This window comes from Branchiostoma belcheri, unplaced genomic scaffold, assembly GCF_001625305.1.
Source record: "Branchiostoma belcheri isolate BF01 breed outbred unplaced genomic scaffold, Haploidv18h27 scaffold81, whole genome shotgun sequence".
Classification (NCBI taxonomy): Eukaryota; Metazoa; Chordata; class Leptocardii; order Amphioxiformes; family Branchiostomatidae; genus Branchiostoma; species Branchiostoma belcheri.
The window spans coordinates 783358-801274 of NW_017804476.1; the positions used below are offsets into that span (position 1 = coordinate 783358).

At 42.0% G+C, this 17917-nt stretch overlaps 1 protein-coding gene across 1 annotated transcript in view; it reads right to left on the reverse strand.

The window, feature by feature from the left end:
• Nucleotides 1-17917, reverse strand: part of LOC109486583 (polycystic kidney disease protein 1-like 1) — an 89479-nt gene that overhangs the window by 34347 nt on the left and 37215 nt on the right. The window contains 19 exon segments of the mRNA XM_019790436.1: nucleotides 693-957; nucleotides 1429-1546; nucleotides 2689-2821; nucleotides 3550-3695; nucleotides 4168-4254; nucleotides 5892-6065; nucleotides 6908-7072; nucleotides 7902-8114; nucleotides 8684-8863; nucleotides 9254-9411; nucleotides 10859-11104; nucleotides 11644-11822; nucleotides 12068-12274; nucleotides 12583-12715; nucleotides 13739-13978; nucleotides 14738-14906; nucleotides 15470-15589; nucleotides 16435-16662; nucleotides 17088-17470. Coding sequence (XP_019645995.1) covers nucleotides 693-957; nucleotides 1429-1546; nucleotides 2689-2821; nucleotides 3550-3695; nucleotides 4168-4254; nucleotides 5892-6065; nucleotides 6908-7072; nucleotides 7902-8114; nucleotides 8684-8863; nucleotides 9254-9411; nucleotides 10859-11104; nucleotides 11644-11822; nucleotides 12068-12274; nucleotides 12583-12715; nucleotides 13739-13978; nucleotides 14738-14906; nucleotides 15470-15589; nucleotides 16435-16662; nucleotides 17088-17470 — 3544 coding nt within the window.

A 17917-nucleotide genomic window follows, 5' to 3' on the forward strand; every position in this document is an offset into this window, starting at 1 on the left:
CGTGAAAATGTGACAAAAAGACAGACTTTTGAAATTGAATGCTCCCAGCCTACTATCGGCCAGATAGCTTAGGGCACCTTCTTCCGACCAGAGCCGAGGATGAGTCACGTGGTTTACCGCGACCTTTCCCTACCCTGTGCGCCCACGTGACCTACCCTGTGCGCAAAGGATCCTGGGAATGTCCAACTCGTGAATGTTTAACATTTAATTTATCTCAGAGTCTGTTCTTGGTTGTGTCTGATTTGGAGTATCTTCTGTATTTTGTGAAGATTCCAAGCTGCAAAAATATAAAAATTACTAATCAAGGATACATTGTACATACCTTAGAAATGACATTTTTTCCCTTTGGGTATCCCTCAAATGGCTGCTTTTTAAGCTTAAATTTTTAAAAGCTCCGCACCTCGACGTGCGTCAGGTACCACTACGCTAAAATAAAATCCTACCTAGAACCCTGGTAAATCATTGTTTTCCCTTGTGTTTCTCATTCTTTCCCTGCCATGTGGTAAAATGTGGTGAACCCATCGCTGTATTTGCTCCAAAGCAAATATTGGCCTTTCTAGTTCTCTCATATTTCTGGTTCATACCGAGAAGTGGTTGTATAGGCCTTGCATTGAACCCATCACAGTTCTCCTCAGAAGTAAAAATTCTATAAGATTTACAGTAGAGCACAATCATAAATAAATGTGTCATACCTCATTTGCAGCCTCCGTTACCGTGGCAATAGCCGAGCTGGTCTGTAAGGTTTCTGATTGGTCCCTGACGGAGAATCGTTCCACGGCGCGGAGAAGGGACGTGCGGATGTTTCGCCTCAGCGCCATGACGTCCGTGTCAAATTGGATGGTTTCCATGCGGTTCAACATGGCCGCCGCAATCTGGACGTACTGCTGGGCGGCGGCCATGTTGCCGCTGGAGACAAAGGCTGACAGTTGGTTTCCGGGGGCAACCACTGTCGAATCACTGCACAGGAAAACAATTTGAAAACTCAGAGGGTTACAGTGTATATCATGCCAGCACATGTATTTTTTATAGTGAAAATTAAACTGTTCTCTGGCTCAAAGAAATTTGACTCACCGGAATTTGGAGTTAGAGAACAATTTAATTTTCCGTATGCAATTTACCAAATTGCTTACATGTACTTTTTTTTTAGGTCCACATAGGCAGATTTTGTATTTTTGTGACATACTAAACAACAACAACAACAATTAAACTGTTCTCTGACTAAAAGAAATTTGACTCACTGAAATTAAGAGTTGTAAAACAGTTTAATTTCAGTATCAATATTATTTACCAAATTTCCTGCTTATGTGGACTTTTTAAGGACTACATACTATGCAGATTTTGTATTTTTGTGACATATTCACAACAACAACTGTGCAGCTTTTAAACAATAATGTAAAAAACAAGGGAAGACCCAGAACTATGACTTACAGGAACTCCTCAGCCAGTTGTGTGCTGTTGATGTTGATCTTTGGTGTGACTTGTACTGGCATGGAGCACACCTGTGTTACTGCACCCAGAGAGTTCTTGATGGACACATGTATGTAGACTGGAAAGACAGTACACACATCACTTCTGTTATTTCTTAAACTCCTAAAAGCTGTCTTAGGCCGTGTTTATGTGAAGTCACCCAAACCGCGATTCGGGTAACTCACATTCCTCACATCTGGTCCACGTGCCACACATTCTTTGCAAACCGTGTCCGATCACAATTGCACAAACTGCATTCATTGTTGTTTGATGAATACACGCAAGGTAGCGTGTTATCAATGTCAGGGGTCAACGACCTGCTTGCTGGTGCCCCCCTCCCAGTGTATCTCGGCCGAATGCCGACGTGGTCCCGCCAGAGGCGGTGAAGCTCGTCCTAGAACGGACACATTATTTGACCATTACTTCAGATCTTTTTTAAGTTGCTGCCACGTAAAATTTGGTATTGCATATAAATAAAGAAATATCACCCAGAATCCATGACCAGGCAAAGTCACATTGAAATCACATTGTGTTCAGACGCAAATCGCGATGCGGGAAAACCGATTCGAAACCACCTCTAGAAGTGGCTTGGGATCGAGGCGCTTTCAATGTGATTTGGAGCGTTCAGATGGAGCCACTTGAAACCGGCTTCAGGGTAAACCACATGTAAAGCGCCTTGGGTGACTGCACACACATGTAAACACGGCCTTATACAAGCATGTACATGTACTGTAGAGGAATGCTTATTCCCATATTAGTGTGAATTCTTTAGGTAATTGCTTTAGTTGGAAGTATTGTTTTTGTTCGTGTCGATTGATAGTTCGAAATATTGAGTCATTTAAGGTTCACTAGAAATTACTGAAATATTGAGTCATTTAAGGTTCACTAGAGTGATGGGGCCGTGAACTGGGTGTGCCCTTGGGGTTATAATGTGGTTTGGGGATGGCCATAAATGTGAGAGGTCGAAAATTTGACTGATGTTGCAATCATGGGAGTAATTTACATTTCATTTCTTACAGTAATTCAATCACAGGTATTTCTCTCTGATCATACAACACAGCTCCAAAACATTCAAATACCCAATACAATCCCAGAAATCCAAAATTCCTGATTTCTTTTTCAATGGCAATCTTTCAATGAAATCGGTAGAAAAGCTTTATAGACATCTTTGTAGACATCTTATAGACATCCTAAGTGTTCCTTTGCTCACATGGCCCTTACCTTGGAAGTCATCTTGTTCGTCCCCGGCAGGTAAGTAGAAGATGTTGTCATAGTTCAGCCCTGAGTAGATAACTTTGCGAGTTCCGTCCTTGTCACCAACGCTCTGCTCAATCTCGTACACTAGTGGTCCATTCTGCAGGACACATCAAGGCATTTCAATATTAACAAGTTCACTTCTTCTCAAATTTGGTTTAGTCTGGTTTTCTTTTAATGCCCACGATCATGATAATGATCATTCTGGCATACTCATTTTTACCTGAGCGAAGTGAGGAAAGTCGTGCAAAGAGCCTTTCCCAAGGGCACAAGGTTGGTGACTTGGCAGGATTTGAACCCAGGACCTCTTGGTTCTGAGCCAATTGCTCTGCCATTACATCACACAACCCAACAAATTTACAAAACAGGGTTTGAGGAAAGTAAAAACTTGTAGAAAATTTAACCAACATTTCTAGGGGGCAATGTTATTAATAAGATCAGACAACTCAAAATCAGTAATTAAACAAAAGTTTTCACTTTTGTCAGATTTTGATCAAAGTTCAAATGTGCTGCACCCATGTTTAAAAAAAACATATTAATTGAAAAGCATCCATGTTTTGGGCCAGGGACACCAATGGAAGAGGAAACTTTGAAACTTTATTTAGAATAACCATTAGCGGTGGACCCTAGGGTCCACCACTAGTCTTCCTGGCATTCATTCACAAAAAATTAACAAAAATCATTAGACAATGTCTACAACGTATTTACAAAATCTCAATATACAGTTTTTTAAAAACAGACAGACAATCAAGTTTGTACATCTTTAGCTACCAACAGAATTTGTAGCCAAATGACTACTTCAGAGTGCTAAAGGTTAATCTGACTGACCACATCCTTCCACTGTAGACAGAAGACCGTGAAGAGAGTCTCCATCTCCACGCCTTGTTCAGGATTGATGGTGCACCTCCCCAGGCTCGGGCCCTCATTCACAGTGAAGTACATCCTGGCCAGGCCCGTGCGCTCTGGACTCATGCCTGAAAATTACACAAGATGTAGAAAATTACTCAGGAGATCTTCAATATTAGTTGAAGGGACAGAGGAGATATCGGTACCACCTGGTGTGTTAAACTGGTGTGTTATTACGCCAAAGGGCGGTTATACCAGCTATACCGATACAGATACCACCTGAGGTGGCAAATTCTCATTATCTGTATCTGTATCTGCATCTGTATAGCCGGTATAACCGCCTTTCGGCGTAACACACCAGCATTATGGTTTTTGAAAAGAAGGATGTCTGTGGAATATATTTTGATATGATAGCTGTTGCAGTGCGGTGGCTTTGACCTTGCTATCTGATTCTGACCTAGAACTTTGACTCCATATGGACCCTGTCCTTTTGCACTTATAATGCAATATATGCTCAACTGTTAAATCCAGGGCTGCAAAGATATAGGCCACATATTACTCATTAGGAATATGGCTGTGAGGAATACAGGTATGTCTTACCAAGAGTCCGTGCACTCACAGCAACTGCATAAATTCTCCCCTCCATCAGGGTGTGTGCTGCTATCACCAGGGACCTCCCATGGATACCTGTGGGGGAAAAGATGGGGAACAAGACTTTTGAAAAAAGTTTATCTCGGCCGCTGGCCATGTAGTTTTGTGTTCTTGGAGGATGTCCACATAGATTTGTGTAACTGCTAGAGAGGAAAGAATGTATTACCTAGTATGTTCATACCTGTAACACCAAACAGGGTAATAAGTTGGCTTCCATTATCATTTGCTTCAATGGAATTAGTGAAAAATGATCATTGCTAAATACAATATAACGTTAAGTATATGTAACCACTACAATAATTTTCATTTTATTTTATTTTTTTATTTTTATTTATTTTTTATTATTTTCATTTTATTTTTTATTTCTGTTTTATTTTATTTCATTTAATTTTATTCTATTTTATCCGTTCTATGCATTATCAAACTTCTCCTCTACTGCTAGAGCTACTAAAACTTCAGACCGAATATATTAAACATTTTAATTCGCCCCCTCTAGCGGTTTGGGCCAAATTGCAGCTTTCCAAAAAAATCCAAGATGGCGGCGGCAGATCGGGGCGCGGCTCGGCGATTGCCGATTTCATTGTATTTTCCTTGGTCTTTTACGCGATTCAAGCAAAGAAAACAAGTTGACCACAAGAACAAAAGAGTAATACAGCACTGGGAATCTAATGGTCCGTTTTGTTGGGCGGAAATTTCTCATTTCAAGTGAATATTTACTTGCGTCACAGTGATTTATTCACCAATCAAAAGCGACATCTTGCGACTTAAGCAAATATGGAAGGTTAATGTACATAATTTATGTCATTGATTTATTGGTCCAATTACAGCAGCTATTAGCGAAATTCTAGAACATTAAATGCATACTATGATATAAAACAATGGTTTTGTGGTAAACATCATTTCCTCTTTTTAGCAACTTCGTTGTATCAGAATAACGACACTATCATCCGGTAGGTCGACACCACAAAGTAAAGTATACATGCAGAGTAATTGGTTTCATTGGGTTTTTTTTTCACGGTCGAAATCAAGATTTATCCATCCATTCAACGTACATATTTTGGAGCACAATATCTCGGCCGCTGCAGGCGGCCGAGATAAAAATTGTGTCTTTCAAGTGCTTTACAGTGGATAGAACAGAAAATGCAGAATCTGATTAAGTGCTATGAAATAAAATGTAAACAGGGAGAGGGCCAAGGTCATTGTGACTACAACAGATGCAGTCACATCTAGATCACGTAGACTGTATGGGTCAGCAAATCTATTCCAGTCATGTACTGTTATGAGGAGGGGATACAGCTTTGTCACATGTGGTACTGCAAGTTTCCCACTGCAGCGCCACCTAGCAGAATTAGTGGAAGTAGCAGCAAGATGTCATTGCAGTAAAACACGGGTCAGAAGTCTAATCCAGTTGTATGAACTGTTATGAGGGGGAATACAAGCTTTGTCACATGTGGTACTGCAAGTTTCCCACTGCAGCGCCACCTAGCAGAATTAGTGGAAGTAGCAGCAACACTTCATTGCAGTAAAACACGGGTCAGAAGTCTAATCCAGTTGTATGAACTGTTATGAGGGGGGTACAAGCTTTGTCACATGTGGTACTGCAAGGTTCACACTGCAGCGCCACCTAGCAGAATTAGTGAGAAGTAGCAGCAGGACTTCATGTAAGTACTAACCTGTGGTAGCTTTGTCCATCAAGGGCAGCGCGTGATCGTACTTGCTAACGACGTGCTGAATGGCGCCTTCCGGTAACCCGTCGTCTTTGACCTCATCACCGCCATCGTCTCCGTCTCCTCCGGTCTGACCACTGCCACCAGGACAGAGGGGGCACTGACCGCTCGAATCCCCGGCTGTGTGGACCAATCAGAAGGGAGACAATGTCGTGACGAATTTGTCAGTATCCGTAGAATAAGCATGTCGGTAGAATGTACTGCACCTGTGCAAAACCCTCATTTTTTACGATTCTCATTGGATGTCTGGTCAACTTTTCCTTTTTGCAGGCGATTTTTTTTTCCAACATAACATTTGGAAAAAACAAAAAACAGGATGTTAAACTTGTACTCAAAATACGACCTTGTATGAGATGCTCTGCTGAAGTGCTCTGCACAATACATTATATGTTTCACACAGGTGCAGTACGTTCTGCCATTGTGCTAGTATGATAGATTGACCGATTGAAGCCGGATCAAAGCGAATCCATTCGGCTTGATCTAGACAATTCTATCCTAGTGGGGAAAGGGAATAAATCCTCCCTGACTGTTTGAAAATCAACCCCAGGCAGTGTTCTAGCCAGGCCTTTTAGCATAGGGGCCCCCTATGCTATGATTTTGACCCCCTATGCTATAATTTTGACCCCTATGCTATAATTTTGACCCCTATGCTATAATTTTGACCCCTATGCTATAATTTTGACCCCTATGCTAAGTTTCAACCAGCATAGGGGTGTTTTAAGAGGGAGAACCCTCATAAATCTTGCAAAAAATGAAAATATAACTTTAGAATGAAGCTATAGCAAACGGAAAACCTTAACTTCACAAAATCTGTTCCACATTAAACAAGAAATAGTGTCTCAGGGGGTTATGAGTTTCAAAATTTTTTGGCTCAATGCGACACGAAAGTTGCTCTTCTGTACCTGACCCCTATGCTATAAAAAAATCCTGGCTAGAGCACTGCCAGGAACAGCCCTACTTACAGTTGCCGGTGTCCACCCCACCCCCCGGTCTGTCCACCCAGTCTGGCCGGTCCCCTCCGTCCGCTTCCTCAGGGTTCTGGTCAGTGTTGCCAGTCAAGTCTCCGTTGTTGATGTGGGGGGGAGGGGCCTGTGTCGCCCCAGGGGTGGTAGCCATGGTTGTAGTGGCTAGAACAGAAAATTCAGAATAAGTGTATGATCCAGCTTAAAAGCAACGTACAACACATAAATTTACTATCATGAAAGTTAATCTGTGTTGGTAGTTACATGTTTAAAGTTAAAACTTTTGTTCCATTGAACCACGACGGGGGTCGACATTGTCTACCAGATACCTTTGACCCAGTGTTGACGTCACACTTCAAAGAAGCCACGTGACAAGCTTCACTGGGTCAGTCTACTGAGGAAGACCAGAGTGACTGGTTGAAAGCTCTAGGTGAGAGAACTTCTTTGTGTTGGAACAAAAGTTTTAACTTTAAACACAATCATGAATTTTTTTTTCTAATAGATTTATGATTCTCTTATGTAGAAGGTTCAATTTTTGTTAAACAAATAAAACATAACCAAACATGTTCACTATAGAACACAAGTTCTTCAAAGTTTCTGGTTGCAGCAATTTCCTAGCACAATTAGAAACAGAGTAAAACAATTGTGGGAATACATACTCTCAATGTCACGATTTCATGCTGTGGAGGTCACCACGAAAATGGAAAAAAAATACAGAAGAAAAAGGTCCCTTTCCACTCCTTGCTCCATTTCTGTAGCCCTTGAGCCACACAGGTGTGCAAGCACTAAGCAGGGGGCTAGCCCGCTGGTAGTGTTGTGTGGTTAACTCCCACACTCTTTCTCATAGATGATGCTGAGTGCTAAGCAGAGAAAGCAGTGTGTACCAAGTCTTTGGTATGACCCGGCCCGGGGTTTGAACTCACGACCACCCGGTTACAAAGTGAGCACTCTTCCGGATAGTTCTACATGTATATAGAAGGATTATGACACTAACCACGTGTTGTTTGTCTCTGCGGTGGTGCGAGGGTGGGTCTGCCGTCGTTGCCTGTCCCAGAATCCCCCTCCCCGATGGGAAACAGGTCCCTTGGCCAGCCAATCCCCTGATCCCTGTCCGAGTCTCCGTCCCCGCCCTCCGAGATCTCAAACTCAAAGGGATCAAAGGACTCGCTGTCAGGGAAGCTGCCCCCAGGAAGAGGGGCAACATTACCTGCGGAAAGAGAGACAGTTTGTGTTTCATTCAACAGTATTGGTTTTACTGACATGAAGCAAGGCTCTCTCTCTCCTCTCTCTGCATGTTAGTGTCTGCGTTATTTTTTACATTCTCCAGTTTGTTGTTTGAAGCAAGGTTACATAACAGGCAGAAGGCTCCTACTACTCAAGACTAATATTTGCAATCTCATGATATGAGAATTTACAAAAAGATCGTCCCAATAGATGTGGAAGGCAAAAACCCATGAGGGCATCCAAGGAAGAGATACTAGTATATAGACAACATAAGGGAGGACTTCCTCCACCTTAACCTGCAAAACATCAACCCACAGGACAGAGGCAAGAGGCGGGCTGCCATCAAGCCTCAGTACCAGTGTGCAAGCACGTCTAACCCTCGGATGACAGGGAACAACAGACGATAAACCGGATAGTGGGTGCGAGAGTGAGTGAGTGAGTGAGTGAGTCTCTAACATAAAGGTGAATGATGCTTTCTCAATTTCTATACTATTCTATATCAAGTTAATATTTGACATGAGTGGCTTGAGAACCTGCTGAGAGCATTCTTACCATCACGTCCGTTTTCATCTATATTTGGAACCACCGTGACTCGAGGCTGTGTAATTTTGACAGTTGTTTCGTCCCCTGCTTCAGTCGACGCCTGGGAACCGTTGCTGGGCGTGGCAGTGCCGTTGGGACCCATGATGGGCTGGTAGTTAGAACCATCGGGGGCCACACAAGCCAGGGGAGCTGGGAGGGCAAAAACAGAAATTCTATCAGATTCAGATTTCAGATTTTTATTTCCAATGACATAGCAGGTTACCTAAAATGCATCATTGCATATTCAAGTAGATATTTCAAAACTTTCTTAGGCAAAAAGTATCAACTTAGTTGAAACAAAAAAGGTTTTAGCACATGTTCTTGAACAGATTTTTGCTAACAACTAACCATAAGTCGTAACATGATGACCAACATATAACATTTGTATTTCTTGTGTTTATAAGCAAACTACTGTTGGTATTTAATGAAGAATGATCAGTGTCCTCTACAGTTTAACTAAAATTTAAGAGTAATCTAATACGATTATGTCTTATAACTTCACAATTTGACACCAATAAGGACAAACAGGATTCCCCTTACTGTCTGGATCAAAGTGGTTTTCCTCCGACACTTTGAATAACTGCCACAAGAAGTCTACATCAGGCAGCTTGTCACACTCAGGGCACACGGCATGGAGTGTCAGCTTGTTGTTACTGTTCACTGTTCCAGATGTGCACTGTGGACAGTCTATCTGCAGCCTGAAAAGTAATGAGAAAGTCGCTAAAACATTTCGTTCTAAAAATAAAATGACTAGAAACTTAAAATAACATTTGCAAAACAAATGCATAATGTTCATCTTCACATATGGTCTGCTCTGTTAATTCGTACTCAAACACATTCATATATATGGTCAGACAGGAGTCTAAATCCCTCCTGCTATAAAATTGCAACATGATGTAACCCAACACCAGTTACCATGGTGACAGACGTCTGGTTCAGGTCATTGACCTTATTTGTTTGGAGAAAAAGAAACAGAAAACATTATGTTTTCCATCTGCGTAGGTAAACATAATAACAACACTTCCTTAAAAATATAGATAACATCAGTGAAAATGGATATATAGCTTTCTAGCAAAAAAGGAACTTTAGGATTTTTGGGAGGAAGACAGAATTAAATTCACTGTATTTTCAAATTATTATGGGTTCACCACACCACGAAGTGGTGTGGTGAAACCATATTGCTTTTTCTGATGTTTCTTCTTCTCCTTCTCCTCCTGCCATATCTTTAAATGGATTCAGCTTCTTCATTTTAGGGCCTAAGGTCCTGAAATTTGGTATGGAGGTACAGTGGGCAAATACCCCTAGGCGTTTTTTAAATTATTGTGATACAGGCTTTTAGAATGGTTTTATTTGAGTTTTTTGGCTGTGTAATAGCTAATGTATTACTGTGTAAGTGTGCAGTGTTTACCACATTTGGACATGAGTCATCACAATGGCATGCAAGGCATCAACCAATAGGCATGCAGCTTTCCTCTATTCTCCTTGCTGATTGGCTGTTGGGATTTAACTGGCTTAACTTCATTTACACCTGCACAGAGCCATGCCATACTGACAGTATGTCTGTATTCAAGTGTTTTGGTAGGTATTTTAAGCTTTCCTGCTCCAGCATTGGAATGCGGGCTATGAACGCTTCTTTTTATCTTGAAAATCAACAGTTTGCATTATGCAATCCTAACCAATAATGTAGGGAATAGCTATCCAACTGTTGTAGTCTTAGTTGTATGTTACTTCATACTATAGTTATATCAATGTAAAGCATTGTTTTCCCTTGTGTTTCTCATTCTTTCCCTGCCATGTGGTAAAATGTGGTGAACCCATCGCTATATTTGCTCCAAAGCAAATATTGGCCTTTCTAGTTACTTGCTGTTTTCTAGTATTGTCAATTTGGCATCACTAAACCAACTTGACAGTTTTCTTGCTTTTCTTTCTCTTTGGTCAACCTGGAAGCATACTTAATTTGCTTTATACAAAGCAAAATGCTTTCTCAATAGCATATAGCACAATGCAGCTTGGTCTATAAGTGCTTATATTCCACCATTCAATTTGAATCACAGACTGAAGCAATATTCATTCTCCATCTTACGAAACAAGAGATAGTTGTTGCTTGGATACTTTTCACCAAAAGTGATGATCTGTGCCACTTACTCTATAGGGTATTCAGTCGCGGTGGCATTCAGTACTTGCGTCGTGATCGCCATCCTGTCGTCCTTACTCACGACAAGTTCCACCACGAACAAGTTGGCGTTTATCCGCAACCGTCTGCCGTGGAAGCTGACAACAGCAGCGTCCACTTCCAGCGGTGAGGAGGCGTTCATTTCGCTCCCGTTGTTGTTGCGGACGCGGAAACAAGGGGTATCTGGACTCCCCAGAACGTAGCAGGTCCAGTTGTAGCTGTGGGAGGGGGAAAACAGACCTTATTTTGAAAACACAGGCAGTATACTCAGAGCAATATCTCTTTACAAAATATGTGCAGGCTTTGCCATACAAGTCTTGATCCTTCTTCATTTCATTGACAATATAGATGCTCGATACTAGGCTCGGAGCCCATAACATTCAGGATATAGTGAGATCTAACCAAGATGGTATGACCACCTCCAAAGAATGGACAGGGACAAGTGGCCAAGGAAGATCCTCACAATGGATGTGAAAGGCCCAAAGAAGAAATGTTTTGACAATGTAAGGGAGGACTTCCACCACTTGAACCTACATAAAGTCAACCCACAGGATAGAGGCAAGTGGCATCAAGCCACAGTATTGCTGTGCAAGCACCTCTAACCCTCAGAAGTCGGGGAACAACAGATGCTAAACTGGATAGTGAGTGAGTGAATGAGATAATATAGGTGGTACAACAGTCAACCTAACAGAGTCTAGTTAATCTACTAGATATATGTGTCTAGTTTCAAAATTCGCAGTGTGTAAGGATAACTTACTTCAATCCAGGACTGTTGGGAAAGTCAGGATCCAGGGAGCTGCCCCCGTCTACCGTCAGGGTGGAGTTACGACCAACCTTCCTGGCCGTTCCACCGACTATCACTGCTCTCAGCGGGGTCTGTGTCACAGTTACCAGCACAGACGACGTGGCATACACAATAGTGCCATTCATTTGGACCTAGGAGAAGGGAAAAAGGAGAATATGAGACTTCAGACTAGAAAGGTAACATTTGCAAAGCAAATGTATAATGTTTACCTTCGCATATAGTCTCAGACTGTTAATTCTTACTCAAACACATTCATACATATGGTGACAGAGTAAATCCCTCCTGCTATAAAATTGCAACATGGTGTAACCCAACACCAGTTACCATGGTGACAGACATCCGGTTCAGGTCATTGACCTTCAAAGTAGAAACTTGCCTTGAGGTGGAAAGTGTAGTTTCCATAAGGCAAAATGTGACTGGGCAACACCAGGATTCTCTCTTGGAACACCCCCGCCTCCACTCCCTCGGGCTGGATGGTATGTCCCGTTCCATTGGAAACGGTCCACTGGAATACGGCCACGGGGGTGGCATTGCAGGCGATGAATATAGCTGACTCAACCCGCAGACGCCTGGAGTAGTTGATCTGTACCATAAAAGATGAGAATTTGAGTGTGATTTCAAGACTCCATTTGTTCTTCTATCTTAATATGAATAAAAAAGATGAACTTATAACAAAAAATATTGTAAAATGTTAACCAGAACAAATTAAAGGCATCCAATTTCAGGGCAGCAGAAAAAAAAAGATTTAGTTACTGGGTGGACAGAAAATGTGTAGCATTTGAACTTTTTAGATCAAAAATTAAGACCAAGTCCTGAGACTGAGTTCAATATTAAAGTTTCTTGGGTAGCATTAATGGTGCTTTAGAACTGTTTTAAGGGGGATGAGTTAACCTGTATGCGAGGTGCTCCGAGGATGCGGAGGTCAGGTGGACTGCACATCTCCGTCACCACGAACACCTGCAGCTCCTGCGTATCCGAGCTGACGTCGTTGGTAACAGTTACCATGGCAACGTACTCCCCAGGCCTGGAGACACAGGAGGAAGGGACAATGTTTTCAATTTCAATTTTTTAATTTTCAATTTTATTAAGAATAGTCAACATAGATTTCTTGAGCTGACCAACCTTTTGTAGCTTCATGATCTGACACCTGAGGGATGAAACATAGTACAATTGGCTTTCCAACATTCACAGTGAAATTAGAAGTGTCCACATGCAAGTTTTACTTAAAGTTTGTATTGTAACATGTTGGATCACAAGAGATCACATTCTTTTGTTACTCATTGCTTTCTACATTCAAGTCTACGTTCTTTTGTTTACTCATTGCTTTTTTCTTGCTCATTTCTCTACACTGTGTTCAAACTTTTTTAGCCTAGGAGCATGATATCTAGTACTTCTGCAGAATGTACTGTACCTGCGCAAACCCCCCATTTTTCATGAATTTTGTTAGATTTTTGGTGAACGTTAGATCACAATTTTGCCTGTTGCAGTCAATATTTTTTCGAACAAAACACTTGGAAACTACAGACGGAGTGTTAACCTTATATGCGCGAATACAACCTTACGTGAGACGTTCTGCCAAAGTGCTATGCACCACACATTACCGGTTTCGCGCATGTACAGTATGTTCTGCCGACGTGCTACGGTATGTTCTGTATCTGTATCAGTATAGCCGGTATAACCGCCCTTCACACCAGCTTTGCAGGCACACGGCGCGGCGGCAGCTAGCTATATCACACCGAACGACTTGTTACACTTAATCTTTGCACATTTGATTGCAGGAGTTGTTTAAAGCTTTCTAGACTAAGTGATGATGCCCCAACTGTGCTTGGTGGCAACGAATTCCAGTCTACGATAGTTCTGGGGAAATACAAGTTTTTGAATACTCAATTCTTGGTTGATAACTCTGATATTGGAAGGCATGACTGTTTCTTGTTCTTTTCTGGGCTGGTATCAGATACTTAGTGGTTGGTACGTCCACCAGTTTTGTACATTATGCACAGTCTGGACATTCTACGTCTGTCTTCCAGTGACCCCTACGGTATGTTACCTGGTGTAAGTGTGACTTATGCTGTCCTCCTGTGTCAAGGCTGTGACGTTGTCCCCAAAGTCCCAGGTGAAGTTCTGGTTACTGCCCACCCAGTACGCGGTGAAGACGGTCGGCTGGCCCAGGACCGTGGACGTGTCGTACTTTATCCAGCGAAGCTCGACCGGCAGTTGTACCTCGATCTCCACTGGTGAAGACACGGCCTGGCTGACTTCATTCCCGGCAGTTACGTACACTGTAAATCTGGAGAAATATAAACACAAACATGCATTGTCTGTATCAGTATAGCCGGTATAACCGCCATTCGGCATAACGCACCAGCTTCGCAGGCACACAGCGCGGCGGCAGCTACCTATGTCACACTGAACAACTTGTTACACTCAATCTTTGCACATTTAATTGCAGGGGTTGTTTAAAGCTTTCTAGTGATGATATCCCAACTGTGCTTGGTGGCAACGAATTCCAGTCTACGATAGTTCTTGGGAAAAACGAGTTTTGTGCTACATCGTTGACATACATGGGCATTGTGATACAATATCTAATACACAGAAAAAGACATCATTAATTTGACATACATGTCATCATTATTTCCTACACTCTGATGATGTACATGTATGTTAGGAGAAACAGTATTGTCAACTTAATTTGTAACCACCCCTCAGCGAAACACACCAGCTTGGCTATATCACACCTAATGACTTGTTACCCCTAGCCTTTGAAATCTACACCTTAACATTGTTTAAAGCTATAAAATGATAATGCCTCTACTGTACTTGGTGACAGCGAGTTCCACTCTGTGATAGTTCTCGGAAAGAATGAGTTTTCAAGCACCTCAATCCTTGGTTGATAGCTCTGATATTTGAAGGCATGACAATTTCTTGTTCTTTTCTGAGCTGGTATTAGTTGGTACATCCACCGGTTTACTAGCCATTTCGTACATCATGCATAGTCTGGACATTTTGTACAGCCAACAAAGCACCTCGACAAAGTTTCTCTACCCACCTTCCGTTTTCTTGGTACTGATAGTCCAGTGTAGGTCTGAATGTCAGCTTGGTCTCCCCGTCACCCAGGTGCCACCTGTACCAGCTCGCGTGATTGGTCACAGTAACAACATTGAAAGTCACGTCCTGATAGGCTGGGAAGAGGGATCCATCCAAGCTCAACTCCACACCTTAGATAGGAGAAGAAACAATAACTATTAGAACAGTAAAAGGACATTTCCTTCACCAAGGAGGTTTTACGTTTAACCAGCATTTGACAATTTCTTTGCTGGTTTACTTGATTAACTAGAAAGGTAACATTTACAAAGCAAATGCATAATGTTTACCTTCACATATGGTCTGCCCTGTTAAATCTTACTCAATCACATTCATATATATGGCGACAGGAGTCTAAATCCCTCCTGCTATAAAATTGCAACATGATGTAACCCGACACCAGTTACCATGGTGAGAGACGGGTCTGGTTCAGGTCATTGACCAGGTCAGAAGTCAGTGTTTTCTTCATTTTGCAGCAAAGATTTTACAATCTACGGAAGGTTTTAGGTGGTTTGGAAAGAAAAGGGGTATGTGAAATGGTCTTTTATGGTAATTAGTCCGGACCCGGTTCTTGACTTTTAGGTTTTTTTGGACTTGAACCTAAACATTCTTACAAGTCCGGATCCAAGTCCAGTGAACCGGTATGCATCACTACTAAACAGTGTGGCCAGAAGAAGGATGCCTGTTCAGAACCTACCCTGCACCCTTCCCAGGACCTTCACTTCGGCAGTGGCCTCCTGTCGTCCGACCCTGTTACTGGCAACCACGGTGACAGTGTAGTCTCCACGCTCCCTGTACGTGTGCCGCACGCTCAAACCTACACAACGGAAAAACACAACATAACTCAATTGTGGGGTCGTGTGTCTTAACAACAGTGCATTTGGCTCGGAACCAAGAGGTCCCGGGTTCGAATCCTGCCATGCCGCCAATCCTGTGCTCTTGGATAAGGCACTTAATTTTCTCACTTTACACAGATGAAAATGAGTATTTCTGTTGTTCGTTGTATGCGTTGGTGGTGGCATAATAATAATGAAAAATAACTTAGGTAGGACATTTAAACATAAAATTTCTCTAACCCCTCACAATGTAAAACATCAGTAGAAAAGCAATCTTTTTACATATCAGCTTCTCACTAGTTATAGAGAAGACTAGTAAGGATCTTTTTTTGATTCCCCTTGGTTTTAATATTCATAAGTGTACCATGTTTTATATATTTTAATTATAAGTGTAACATATGAATTACATAAGTGTATCATATGAATTACAAAATTATGTGGAAATTCATTTTGAAAAACATTTGTTCGCAGCCAACATATGAATTGTTTGCCGCCAACATATGAATTGTTAGGGTGACTGGCCTAAAATAATCTTGTGACAAAATTTAATAGTCTTAAACTTGGACATTAACATCGGGGTTCTCACCAGGATTTTTTCACAATCACAGCATAGGGGTTAGGTACATAAGGGCAACTTTTCTGTGGTGCACATTGAGTCCTAAAAACATGACAGGGAGTCTGGTATCCTCTCTAAAAAAATTTGAAACTTATAACCCCCTATATTTCTGGTTTAAAGGGGGTAGATCACAGCATAGGGGGTTCAAATCACAGCATAGGGGGCCCCTATGCTCAAATAGCCTAGTGAGAACTATGTAACATTTCTTACCAGCATCAGTGTAGTCAGTCTGGTCCCCCATGGCCCAATCTATCGTTACATCCGTTCCCCTATCCAGCGTGGCGCGAAGCTCCGTCACATTCCCGTGCGGTGTCAAGTACGATTCGCTCTCCAGCGACAAGCCAAACGGCGCGACTTCCACGAAAAACGGCCGCGGCAGGCTCGTGGACTCGTTGTTCAACTCATTAACGGCAACGACAGAAACGGAGTAGTTTCCGACTGAAAGAAAAATACAAGATATTCTGTATCATTTTGTATCTGTATAGCCAGTGTAACTGCCCTTTGGCCTAACACACCAGCTTCTGTATTTATATAGCTAGTATAACCGCCCTTCATTGTAACACACCAGCTTCTGTATCTGTATAGCCGGTATAACCGCCCTTCGGCGTAACACACCAGCTTCTGTATCTGTATAGCCGGTATAACCGCCCTTCGGCGTAACACACCAGAATCTGTATCTCTACAGCCAGTATCTTTCACTTAAACTCTCTTATTATTAATGTACAGCTCAAAATCTCAACCATACTTGTAACTGTTTGAAGTGAGGACGCAACTAACAAATGCGTGAGTTAGCTTTCCTCTTCTGACTTCAAAAGTATGCACCGCAGATCTAACAAATAGACAAAAAGGCTGATTCCACATACCCTGTGTGAACGCATGTCTTGCAATGCCTGAGATGTCACCAAAGAAGGGGTTTACAGCACCAGGAACTTCCAATGTCCCAGAGCCATCGCCAAAATCAAAGAGGAACCTCACGCTTGTACCCTGCTGCACGGATGCTTCAAAGGGTAACGGCACTGTTGCCCAGTTTCCATCCGATTGTAGGGAAAATTCGGCATGAAACACCGGGGTAAAGAACTGTCTGGGTGGATCGAGCATCAAGCCTGAGATCCTCTGGCCAACAACAACAGTGATCCGAGCTCTGACAGGAGGGTTGTAGACAGGCACACGCGTGTTCCCGTTAACTGTCACAGTGTAGGTGCCCGGAATGTTGAAGGTGTGGGTAGCTGTGCTGCTGTTCAAAGTACTAAATGTGAGAAAAAACAGGAGATAGAGTCAATTTCCGCGTCACCACGTGGGTTTTTTCTCTATGTTTCGAATACTTTTGAATTACATATACTTCAAATTAAAGACAATTAAGGCCACACCAATTTAATTTGTTGGTTCTCGGATTCGCCTCTTCGTTTTTTTCTGATTTGCAAAAAAAAAAAAATTTGATTCTGGTCTTGAATCAACTCAAAAATGCTCATGTTTTGCCCCCAACAGTTGAGGAAAGTCCTTTTCTTCCTAGTTGTTACAGCTTTCCCATCTATCATTGCAGTGGTTTGATTAAAAGTTCACAATTCAATGTTTAAATTTTAACCCAGCCTTTTGTGTCGACTTCATGGCTCATTTCATAGCATTTAAGCCTATAATAGGATGCCTTAGACCTGTTTTTATTTTTATTTTTTTTCGCCCTGTCGCTTCATATTTT